General features: G+C 35.9%; 1 protein-coding gene across 2 annotated transcripts in view; it reads right to left on the bottom strand.

Moving 5' to 3' along the window:
* Window positions 1-275: 275 nt before the first annotated feature.
* ZNF800 (zinc finger protein 800) overlaps window positions 276-12,761 on the bottom strand; it is a 26,478-nt gene continuing 13,992 nt past the window's right edge. Inside the window, exons 3-5 of one of the 2 annotated variants that reach the window (XM_006771408.2) lie at window positions 7,404-7,547; window positions 3,218-4,913; window positions 276-2,014 (exon numbers count right to left, since the gene is read on the bottom strand). In XM_006771408.2, coding sequence (XP_006771471.1) covers window position 2,014; window positions 3,218-4,913; window positions 7,404-7,547 — 1,841 coding nt within the window. In that variant the 3' untranslated portion in view covers window positions 276-2,013. Of the gene's footprint in view, window positions 4,914-7,403; window positions 7,548-12,761 lie in introns of both variants that reach the window. The other variant, XM_006771407.2, reaches the window with a different exon arrangement.

Below are 12,761 nucleotides of genomic sequence, written 5' to 3'. Positions count from 1 at the left end.
TGCTGTGTAGCCCTAGAGTTATGACAGAGAAAACATGTGGAAACAGGTGAGTGAAGTAAGAAAATTCCAGCAATTGGGCTCCCCTTTCTTCCATACAGTATTTAAGAAGAAAAGCAGAGAAAAGACTGACATACAGATGAAAGGCTGTAGTAAAGAGCTAACCCAAGCTTTTTAAGAATTCTCTTATCTTTTCACTGATTATAGGTACTTAAGTCTGGAAAATATCTTTGGAATATGTCTTGTGTGTAGGAATGCATAAAAGATAACACTTTGCGAAAGTCAAACATACATGTTTAATAATGTGCAACTAATGAAGATGGTTTATAAATGAAATACCACCTACACATTTAGTTCCCTAAATATATTACACTATTAATCATTAAAGTTAGACCTATAAGTACAAGTTTTCCATATGTGGAAAAGTAAATCTGTTTTTAAATTAAAGAGAAATTATAACTCTAATTTTTAAAAATAAAACTATCAAGATATAATTCAAGTGTAGCTGCTCATAGTCACTGAATAAATTTAAATTTGATAATAAAACATTTAAGTTTCAACCAATGCACCTTTGTTGAAGCACATTTAGCTGAAATAACTCCAAGTCTGGTTTATTTCCATCACATATAGTACATTTTTCCAACAAGAGCATGTACATTCAATATAGAACATTTCCAGCAACAGTTACAGTCTTTCTAGTTTCCTTTCACAGTATATTTTAGTGCAAAGCACTGGGAAGGGTAAATGTTTCTCTAGCTATAGAAGTATTTTATTATGACCTTGTGGATCTTCAACATTTTAAAATTTTATACAAAAAGTATATAGATGGACAGGGTCCCTCCTAAGTACAGGTATGAACCTATATAAAAACATGGTATATTCTCTGCTGTACCTTTTAAAATTATAATTTGACAAAAATTACTAAAAAATAAAATATTCCCTAAAAAGTACAAAAGATACACAAAACCTGTCCAAAATTTCATAAAGATAGGTGTACTTCTGTTTTTCCTAAAATCTTGATTATAAAAATGAACAAGAATTCATTATTTTCCAAATTTTACAGTAGGAATCAAATATCTAAAGTGGTCATTTCAGATTTTACTTGGGAGAAAAAAACCAGGGTTTACACCCCCACCTGCCTGTTTTAGCAATTTTTAAAGAAATAAACTAGTATCATAAGAAGTGGTTGTGCATGGATTGTCTGCATCCATAAAATATCGGTAAGCTATTTACTACCTTCATATTAACATTAGTAAATGTGTGGTCTTTTAAAAAAATAGAAACTGAAAAATTAAGTTGCATCTATCATTAAAGTGCTTTGTATAAAATTTAAAGAAAAATAGGGGAATGTTAAATTTTCATAAAAACTTCAGATGTTTACAAATGAAAAATGTAATGATCATGGGTGAAAATGAACTGGAACTTTCCTGTAAGTATATATTTTCGAATGAAACTTCCAAACATTTAAGTGCTGGAAAACAAGTTAGAAATAAATGAATGTAAAAATAATTAGTAAGCTAAATATGTGTTGGTACTAATTTGTCTTTTGGTCTTAACATCCACTCACTAGGAAACCAGGTATCTGTACAATCCAGATGACAATTTTGCCAAATAAAGTGGAACAAAACTAAAATCACTAAGATATCAAGTCTTTGTCAATTAAAAATCACCAGTGGTGATTATTTTCTTCAGGCTGTTGATCGCTTTAATCAACAAATTGTTTGAAAAACAAAATTTGCAACATTTTTGTAGACACTGGTTAGCTGATGTACTGTGATGACAATATGTAACTGTCACAGCTACTTGAAAGTGCTGGGAAAGGCAGTGCCTTTGAAACAGTGGTTAGATAATTATCCTTTTAGTAAGAAAACAGCAGTTACAGTCAAATATTTATGAAAATGTTTTTCTTTTTTTTTTCTCATAGTACCATTTGAAGACGTTTAGTGGTTCTAACACCAATTTAAAGTCTTTCCACAAATATGAACTCCAAACCTTTTCGTACATCACTTGAAGTTATCTGAGGAGAAATGGAATAAATGAACACTTTTGAGTTCACCAATCAAAGTTTGTTTTTAAAATTATACAATAGTAAATAACTTCTAAAGAATGGTTTCATCACAAGTTTTCCACAAAAATAGAAAAATATTATAATCAAGCCACAACATTTAACCTACTCAGCACTCTTTATAACCTGAATCCAAAACTAATTTAATACTAATTAAATATATTAATTGCCTTAACTCAGGGGACACAGGTACTGAAGGTAAACTTTAAATTAAAAATATAGAGAGACTTGAAAAAACAAGGATAGGGAATCTACTCCTTATTTTATATTGCCATTTTAAAATCTACATTTGTTCCAAAACCTCCTAAGTATTATTTTTTCTTTCTTCCCAACAGGGATTTCACTTTTCTTGCAATGCACAACCACACACACAAAAAAATTTTTTTAATCCCTATTTAATAATATTAACTATATTTTTTAACTGATCACCAAAAAGGTTAAGCAAAAAGGGAAAAATAAGAGGATTTGGGATCTAAGTAATCATTCTTCTCATAGATCAAACTTAAAAATGGTAACTGACACATATTCCCAAGGAGAAGGAAAAAGAAATTCCAAACTTTTATCGTTTCCCCCTTTGCCTAGAAGCACTATGTTAAATGTAAATAATAATGCTAATCATTTTAAATTCAATTTGGGGATTTTTTTTCTGAGTGCAGCACTTTATTTAGCTGCCACAGATTAATTTTTACAATAATTACAGTGCCTCAAAGGACTTTTTTCCTATAATTATCGCCTTCACAAATTCATTCTAATATATTTAACTTTTCTACAATGCATTTATTAGTAGACTAAGTCACTGAATCAAATTAAACCTGTGCAAAGTTAAACAGAAGACTTCTATTGTAAACATAAGCCAATATAAATGTATTATTTTACAACATTAGAGAGGAAAGCGCTGACCCTGTGCCATCTACCTATAACTATATTGCATTGTCCTGTGGAAGATAAGTTCTGAAGTTAACTTTTGTTCCCAAGCCACTGGAATAAAGGTCACTGAAGAGGAAATGCAATATGTGCATCACTCTTGCAGTTCCCATTGCCATAAGATATATGGAAGCAAATGTGTTAAAATGGAACCAGCTATAAATTATGGTCAAATGATTTTTTTTAGTTCGATGGGGAGAAAAAAGCAAAACTCTGTTAACTGTTCCTCACCAGACAAGAGCCTTAGATCTTGTACTTCGGCCTTTGGTTTTGTTTCCTTCAGGTGAATTGGAAGCATTTGCCTTATGAGTTTTCTTATGATGTTCAAGATAAGTCTTTTTGGCAAATGCCTTTCCACATTTATTGCATCTGTGAAGAGAAAAGTTTTTTGTGACTTTTACTTCAATACCAACGTCAGCTACTTCATACTTTTTACTAGGAGAGTTTGAAGTGCCATCATGTTTTGAATCGCTATGTTTTGCTTCATCCCTCGAAGGGCCTCTTTTTGCCACTTTATTTAGAACAAAATCAATGGGCTTTTTTATAGCTCTGATCTCCAAACTGGCTGTTATTTTCCCAAGGTAGCGGGATGACTTTTTATGAACCACAGTTATATGTCGTATCACATCGCGCTTCCGACGAGTTTCATAAGTGCAAAGAGGGCACTTGTAGAATTTAACATAAATGTTATTCCCATCTGTGTGCAACTCAATGTGTTTAGTCAAGTTCTGTTTGGAAGTAAACTGACGTTTACAAAGTTTACAGTAAAGTTGCTTAAAGTCAAAGCCAGCTGAAAGTTTTGGTTTCCTGGTTTTTTGCTGGCCACCTGCAGCAGACGGACTGGCTGATTTAGGGCTTTCAGAGTCTTGTTTAACTGTATTTTTCTGTGCTGCCGGTGTGTTCTTTTTTTCATTTGAATGATTTGTTCCCTTTAATTCATTCTGTGGAGAATGGGTAATGGAAGGGGGTGAAGATTCTACAGAATCTGCTGGTTCAACTTTAACTTTTATTTCTGAACTGTTGGCAGTATTATTAGGGCCTTTCTCTCTTTTAGAGTTTGTCCCAGAAAGAGTTATCTTGTGGGCCATTTGCATATGTCTTTTAAGCATTATTTGTGAACTATATTTCCTCTTGCAAAGGAGGCATTTGCATGCGGTTAAATTGTATTCAGCCTTTGAAGACGACTTTTGTTTTCGAGTCTTAAAAGATTTTTTAGGAGAAACAGAATCCAGGAACAAAGGTTGCCCAGGCTTTGTTGCTATATCAGGAGTAATTGAATCCCTCCTTAGTCCTCTATGAACTTCATCAAAATGCCTCCTTACATTCGCTTTTGTAGCAAATGATTTACAACATACTGGACAACTCCTACTTAATGGAACTAGAACATTCTTACTGCGTCCTTTAGAGGTTAGGTTTGGATTCTTTCGTGTCTCAATGTACTTTTTTAATTCTTCCATCTTTTTCTTATGTACTTTTCGAATGTGACGACGAACACCTCGTCTGGAATTAAATTCTTTTCTACAAAGACAACATATCAACTGGTGACCAAAATCAGAATTGTCAGAAGTTTCTAAGTCAGCCTGTGATTCCTGAGGTTGTTCATCAGATGTGGGTGCAACTTCATCTGCAACCATCTCAACAGGAGGGGGCTCTACAGTTTCCACCTCAGTAACTGTAACTGGTACTGTTTTAGAATGTTCAGTGTCACTTTCCGGTATTTGAACTTCAGTTTGTTCAGGAGTAGTACTGCTTGACTCTGTGACTTCAGTAGGATTATCAGTCCTTGAAATATACTGAAACACTGCATTTTGATTAGTTTCTATGGGTTCTAGCTTAATAATATATTCTCGCTTGTCCACATTTGGATATATGGCTTCTAGGAGATCATTTATGGCTTGGCTTTGTTTATCATTTACATCAGGAAGGTCTGTTAAGAAAAAATAACAACATTTCAATCCGGAATAATTAGCCTGCTATATATAGCCTCCTAATATTTTTTAATGTATTATGAATGGCTATCTTAAAATTTATATTTCTGGTTCATGTTCATTTTCATAACAGCATTATTTCTTTTCAGTATTTTATGAAGATAAAAACTAGTATTAAACTAAAATTTGCTTTAAGACCTCAACATAGTATGCAAATGATAAGAAATAGATGCAACAGAAGAGCTACTTCCACTTTTAAGTGCCCTTAATATAAAATATATAAGCACATGGGCATCCTAAGCAATAAAATATTTCATATTTTTAGGCAAAGTTCTCATTACCCAAAATGGATAAAACATAATGAAGAATGTTACTACATATAAAAATAATTTTTTTAGAAAATGTAACAGCATTCCTATTAACCTTATCCATAACAAATTAACTATTCTAATTGCATGGAGACATACTTATGGAAATGAAAAAGAAAATTTGTAGGAAAATATATAAACATGAGTAACATAATATATAGAAGTAGGAAGGCGTTGGTGGTATAGTGGTGAGCATAGCTGCCTTCCATAATATATAGAAGTATTTGCTAAACCCAGTCCTATTATGTGTCACCTTAACATGAAACAATTCTATTAAAACAAATGATTAAAAACTATAGATTTATTCCAAAAGCAGTTAGTTTTATTTACTTGTACAATAATTATACCCTCTATAGGCAAATAAATATTACTATTGGAACAGAGTTGTCTAACACTACTTAGGTTTCCACATACAACTCTAAATTCTAACTGTTACTTATTAAATATAACATCAAATTATCGGTTTAGAAAACAAGATATGATTCAATATAGCTCTTCTCATGTACTTCCTTTTTAAAATGGATGAAGTGTCTACAAGAAGAATAACACTTTCACAGCAGTATCTCTAGAATGAGTATTGCCAAGAAGAGAGCACAATAATCCTGTAAATCCATTTACCTACAGCATTTGGGCAAAAGTTGTTTGTATGGAAATAATACAATAATTAATAAATAATAATATAAGAATAAACTCGTTTCACATACTCGCAACTGTAAACCTAATTTTGCCACACCCTGTATTTCCCTCTTTAAGTCATACTAAAAAATAACAAGGATTAACTACCAGAAAATTAATTTATTTTTAAATATATTTCACTGATTTTCTACACAGAGGAAGGGAGAGGGATAGAGAGTCAGCAACATCGATGAGAGACACATCAATCAGCTGCCTCCTGCATACCCCCCACTGGGGACATGCCCACAACCAAGGCACATGCCCTTGACCAGAATCAAACCCGGGACCCTTCAGTCCACAGGCCGATACTCTATCCACCGAGCCAACCCGGTTAGGGATTAATTTATTTTTAATGGTACTTTAATTAAAAATTAGATTTGAAACTAATGTTTATAGACCTTTCATTTATATCTCAATGATATCTTTTTATAATCTTTTCATTTATGTCTCAATTAAAAAATAGTATGTAGCTCTAACAGCAGTATCCAAATATGAAATTTTTATTTCACTTACGTCTTATAATGCTTTAAATCAGTCTCATGCTGATATTTGAAGTTTGTATTTCAATCCCATCCCAAAAAGTTTAAGTTGAAAAACGCACAAAATCCATAATGCAATATAGTATCACAGTGGCAAAACAAGTTCTATATTTACCAAGCCCACAAAGAGTTAAATCCCTGAACAAAAAATTATGAAAGTAAGCTATTACTAAAATACTTTAAGTAATTTACATGAGTTCTTTAAAGCAAGAAAACAACACCATTATAGCAGCCTAATTATACAGGGACAATACACTTAATTCAACAAACTTGGTTCCACAAACACTTTATTGGCCTACTATCTGCCTTCCTCACATTAAGTTATTTCAGATCTCAAGTTAGCCCATAATACAATCTAATTTCTGGTAAAATGACTGACCTAAATAAATTTCACGGAGAACAAAACTGATCTTCAAATCAAGACTCAGAAAACAGTAGAGAGATTAACACTCCCATGAAATCGTTTACTCATTCTTTCTTTGCTCTATTCCCAACCTTCTCATTACTTAAGAGGAATCTTGGTAAATTATCAGTCGTATCTGGTAACAAAATGTTAAAGACGAAAAATACCAATATCCCCTTCAAAAATTAGTATTGCAACTTACATAAATCCTGACTATAAACTATATGATCCATATGAACATTCAAAAACTATATTCACTAGTTTAATACAAATAAATATACTCATAAATCTAACCTCATATATCTATAGGAAAATTCAAGTTAAAAGCACAAGTATAAAAGTTCATATCTAAGAAACTGAATATAACACTGAGTCAAGTATTTAATTTTATTCTCTATCATTAAATTATCCATAAATGGCTATCCATAATTTAACACAAACATGGTTGTAATATAAGAATACTTAATTGTAAAATGCATAAGTGAATAAATGACTGAAACTTACTGTCATCCATCTGGAGACTTGGTGGGCAGTAGAATTTTTTGTGGGTAATTAAATTTGGTAATCCTCTGAAGAGACTTCGGCATAATTTACATTCAAAAATAGTGTCCACATCTTTTAATAAAATGTGTTTCAGTTGTTTAGTTCCTAAGGAGGGGGAAAAAAGAAAACTTTACACAAAAGGTAACTTCAATATGTACTTTTAAACTGAACAACCATTGTTGAGAATCCAAAAGTGCAGTTTTACTTGTTAAAAATGTTATATAGACATTTCCAATTATTACCACAGTGTATTATTCACAATTTATTTATAAACTAAGTTTTAAGCAAAAATCCTTCTATCTTTTCTAATAAAGAGGGAATATTCAAATTGACCATCATGCCATAACGGTCAAGATGGCTGCATCCAGAGAGGCAAGGATTCCGTAACACGAGATGGCTGCGTTCACAGCGGAGGCCGAGTTCCCGTAACTAGCCTTAACAAACAATCAGCAGGGACCTGAGGCTGTGCCCCCCACCTGGCGGGGCTTGACAGGGGACCTCAGGCCATGACCTCCGCCCCAACACCAGGGGACCTCAGGCCACGCCCCCCCACCCCAGTGCCGGGCCAGAGGACCTCAGGCCACACCCCATGCCCCAGTGCCGGGCCGTGGGACCTGAGGCCGCGCCCCCCGCCTGGCAGGGCTTGACAGGGACCTCAGGCTGCACCCCTCACCCACAGGGCTTGATGGGGACCTCAAGGCACACCCCCCACCCCAGCCCGGGTGACCTGAGGCTGCACCCCCCTGCCTGGAGGGGCTTGACAGGGGAACTCAGGCTGCTCCCCTCGCCCTGGCACCAGGCCAGGGGACCTGAGGATGCCCTGGGGGACCTGAGCCTGTGCCCCACCGCCCGGCAGGGCTTGACAGGGGACCTGAGGCTGCGTCCCCCTCCCAGCGGGGCTTGATAAGCGTGGGGCCGGCCGGGTCTGGATCTCACCCAATGAGGGTGGGGCCAGTTGGGTCTGTGTCTTGTTCGATTTTGAGGCACTGAGAGTGTGTGGGGACTTAACTCTGAGTCCCGCAGCACTCCCCAGACTCTGACAGGAGGAAGATTTTCATATACATTTTACTAATTTTCTTTTTCTGACACTTCTATTATAGAGAAAGGGCAAATAGCAATATTAAAATATATCCTCTAACTAATCCTCGTTTAATGTGCACGAATTTCATGCACTGGGCCACTAGTTTGGATATAAGGACAACTAAAATTGATGCTATTTTTCTAATTCTGAAGTCAATCAATTCTTGGGATATCCCAACAGTGGTCCCAACATCTATTTGTCTGATCATCAAAATGACCTTGGAATAAAGATGTATGTGATCCACCCTCAGAAATTCTGATTCTATAGATCTGGAGTGGGACAGAAAAATTAAATGTCCCCATCCCCTCCCACTCTCTGCCAAAGTTTTGCTCTAGTTCTTCAAGCTTACTTTAGCATTAGGAAGTGAACATGGAGTTTTGTAACACATTTTCCTGATTCCTTAATGAAAGTCAAAACTGCCCAGCCAGCATGGCTCAGTGGTTGGGCATCGATCTATGAACCAGAAGGTCGCAGGTTTGATTCCCGGTCAGGGCAAATGCCCATGTTGCGGACTCAATCCCAATGTGGGACTTGCAGGAGGCAGCGGATCAATGATTCTCTTTCATCATTGTTTCTATCTCTCGCTCCCTCTCCCTTCCTCTCTGAAATCAATAAAATTTAAAAAAAAAAAGAAAGTCAAAACTGTGTCACAGGATTGTCTGTGACTTTTCTTTTTTAAATCAGCTCAAATTACTTCAGATTCTGGGCCAACAAAGGATTATGGCCATTTAATGTGAGAGTAGATCTTGTCCATAATTTTGAATTTTGTTTAAGCCTCTTGATACCACTATAAATTTACTCAAAACCTTTTTCCCTCAAAAAGTTATCCCAATTGCAATTAATTCAATATTGACATACTAGTTTAAAGCCTGCCTTTCTCCACTAAGATTATAAACTCCAAATCAGCCAAGACCAAATATGTCTTACTGATAACTACAAAGTATTCAGCTCTAATAGTGCTCAATAAATATTCGTTAAAGAAGTGGCAGTGATCTAGGGATTCTAAGCATTGTGACAAAATATCAAAAGGCAGAGAAAAAATAAATGGCAGCAAGCATCGAATCTTTAAAATAAAAACATCCACCAGGAATAAAACACAACTGGAAGGTCTTCTGTCACTACTTCCTACAGGTCATTGCCATAGATAAATTGAAAAAATTGACATACAATGCTTTACTAATTAATGAGCCTTCAGTTTTCTCAAATAAAAGGAAATGATACTATTGATTTAAATTAAAAACAAAAGTGTCCTGAGAAAAACCTTTAAGACCATCTAGGTGTAAAGTGTTCTTTCATTCAACAACTATTTGACTCTCTGTGTAAGCTCTGGAACTACTAAAGAATAAACACAATCTTACTAATATAATTAATATTGGCGGGTCCATAAAAATATTTCTTATTTAACCTTTGCAATCTGTTTACATTTAATTTTCGTATCATTTTGTATTTTATCATCATTTTGAAAATAGACCAACCTTCAAAATTCTACTGAAAAAAGATTGATTAGCACAGTGGTTCTCAACCTTGGCTGCACATTAGAATCACCTGGGAATCTTTTTAAAATCCTGATTTCTGGGCCTCATCCTCTGGAAATTCTGTTTCTTTTTTATGGGGTGGGGCCACAACATTAGTAACAGAGAAAGAATTTCCAGAGGATAAGGCTGAGAAATCAGGATTTTAAAAAGATTGCCAGGTGATTCTAATGTGCAGACAAGGTTGAGAACCACTGGATTATCAGATTATCAGAACTTTACTGTCTTTAGAGGTTCCAATTTTGATAGTCATGTGAGCTTAAAGAGCTGTATAATCTTTGCACTTTGACTTATCCATATTTAAAATAAACCAAACCTATCTTGGAGAAATTATTAAAGCAGATATGAACCTAAATCCACCCCAAATTATACATTTGGGTTTCTTTTGGAAAATATATATATAACTAGAGGCCCAATGCACGAAATTCATGCAAGAGTAGGCCTTTCTTTCCCTGGCTGCCAGCACTGGCTTCCCTCTGGCACCCGGGACCCAAGCTTTCCTTGAAGTCCCAGCTTCGTCTGAAAGGTCGTCCAGAAGGACGTCTGGAAGGACATCCAGTCTAATTAGCATATTACTCTTTTATTATTATAGATGAAATAATTTCCACCCCTTCCCAAATCTAAATCAATGTTTATTCTACTAGACCAGTGGTTCTCAACCTGTGGGTCGTGACCCCTTTGGGGGTTGAATGACCCTTCAACAGGGGTCGCCTAAGACCATCGGAAAACACATATATAATTACATATTGTTTTTGGGATTAATCACTATGCTTTAATTATGTTCAATTTGTAACAATGAAATTGGGGGTCACCACAACATGAGGGACTGTATTAAAGGGTTGCGGCATTAGGAAGGTTGAGAACCACTGTACTAGATCATATTACCACAAAATCAGAAAACATAAATTTAAAAAGATTCAGAAGATAGTCTGGGTATTATTCTTTATAAAAAAGTAAATTCATATGTGTGCATGTGTATGTACATACATACACACATATTTGCATAGTCCATTTCACATTACAAAATATATTGGCAATAAACTGCTACTCTTACAGTTTAACTGTTCACAGTTAAACTCTAAGTGATCGACAAACTATAAGTGGTAGACTAAAAAAAGTACTTTATATAAACTTCTCTACTGATCTACATAAAGTTCTCAGGAAGTATTGCTGAGTGTAGTACCAGTAGGAAGAAAACATAAAAAGTTTTTGCAGTTTAATTCTAATTAAAAGACCTTCAAGACCTACACTAAAGCCAAAACCAGTTTGGCTCAGTGGATAGAGCGTCGGCCTGTGGACTGAAAGGCCCCGGGTTCGACTCCGGTCAAGGGCATGTACCTTGGTTGCGGGCACATTCCCAGTGGGAGGTGTGCAGGAGGCAGCTGATCGATCTTTCTCTCTCATGGATGTTTCTAACTCTCTATCTCTCTCCCTTCCTCTCTGTAAAAAATCAATAAAATATTTTTTTTAAAAAAAAGAAAGAAAAAAAAGGCCTACACTAAAGATTCAACTCTGCCTTTAACAATAGTCAAAAGGGACTGAAGAGGAACACAAAAATAGCCTGAACTAGGTTAACATAAGAATTCAACTGAAGTTACATAAAAAGTACAGCATGAGGTTATACATTTTTAAAAAGCTACTAGTAAAAATATAAGACTGCATTCCTACTAGTAAATCAGACATATCACTGTCTACCAGGCTCTCAATCGACCATTAAAAAACCAATTTCTCATATATTTCTAGTTATAGAGTAATATTCAGTTTGGAGTGCCCAATAAGCATCCAAAACCAGAAAAGTATTTGGCTCTAATTAATCAACCTTAATTATTGATCACAAATGCTCCCCTACTCCCACCTCCCCCCACCTCTGAACACTCACACATACAAAACAGCTGTGTTGATCCAGGCATACTAAATGTCTTTCAGGTTGATGGATACACCAAATCCTCTCTCTCTTACTTTTCAGGCCTTCACCTTTTTTCTCTCTCTCTTATGAATTCTTCCATTTCCCTGGTCTGGCTCACTTGTAATCCTTCAGATCTCAGGTTATATGTCACATTCTCCAGGAAACCTCTTTGACGCCCCCTATTATTTTTGTGAAGAATTTTTCATCTATACCCTCATAGTATCCTATACATCTATATTATTACCCCCCTACCCTATGATTAGTTACTTTTCTGTATCCCCATTTACCTGGAAGCTCTAAAGGAACAGAGAAGAGATCTTTAATGCTCACCAATATATTCCCAGTCGTCAGGACCATGGCTGATTAACATTTTTTAAATAACATACTGAAGAGCTTTCTTTATATATTTAAGAAAACCATCTATTTATATAAAAACCCTGGGTGTAATGCCTCACATCCGAAGCTCGACCAACCAGAAGGAAGTCAGTCCTGCAGGGGTCATCTTGGAAACAGCTGTGCCCTCCCCAAGCTGTTTCCTGCAAGGGCAAGGTTTCAGGCAGGAACCCGCCCTTGGAGTGTGGACGCACTGAGTCCTGGGTCGCCTTGCCAAGGCTGTTTCCCAGGAGGCGAGGTTTGAGGCAGGAACCAGCCCTCTGAGTGTGGACCCACTGAGTCCTGGGTCGCTTTTTCAAGGACTGCGTCCTTCCCAAGCTGTTTCCAGTATGGGCGAAGTTTGAGGCAGGAACTGGCTTTCGGAGCATGGACACATTGAGTCCTAGGTTGTCTTGCCCAGGGCTGCC

This window comes from Myotis davidii, unplaced genomic scaffold (assembly GCF_000327345.1).
Source record: "Myotis davidii unplaced genomic scaffold, ASM32734v1 scaffold705, whole genome shotgun sequence".
NCBI classification, from domain to species: Eukaryota; Metazoa; Chordata; class Mammalia; order Chiroptera; family Vespertilionidae; genus Myotis; species Myotis davidii.
The sequence above is the reverse complement of the archived record's forward strand: the minus strand, read 5'-3'. Positions and strand labels throughout refer to the sequence as shown.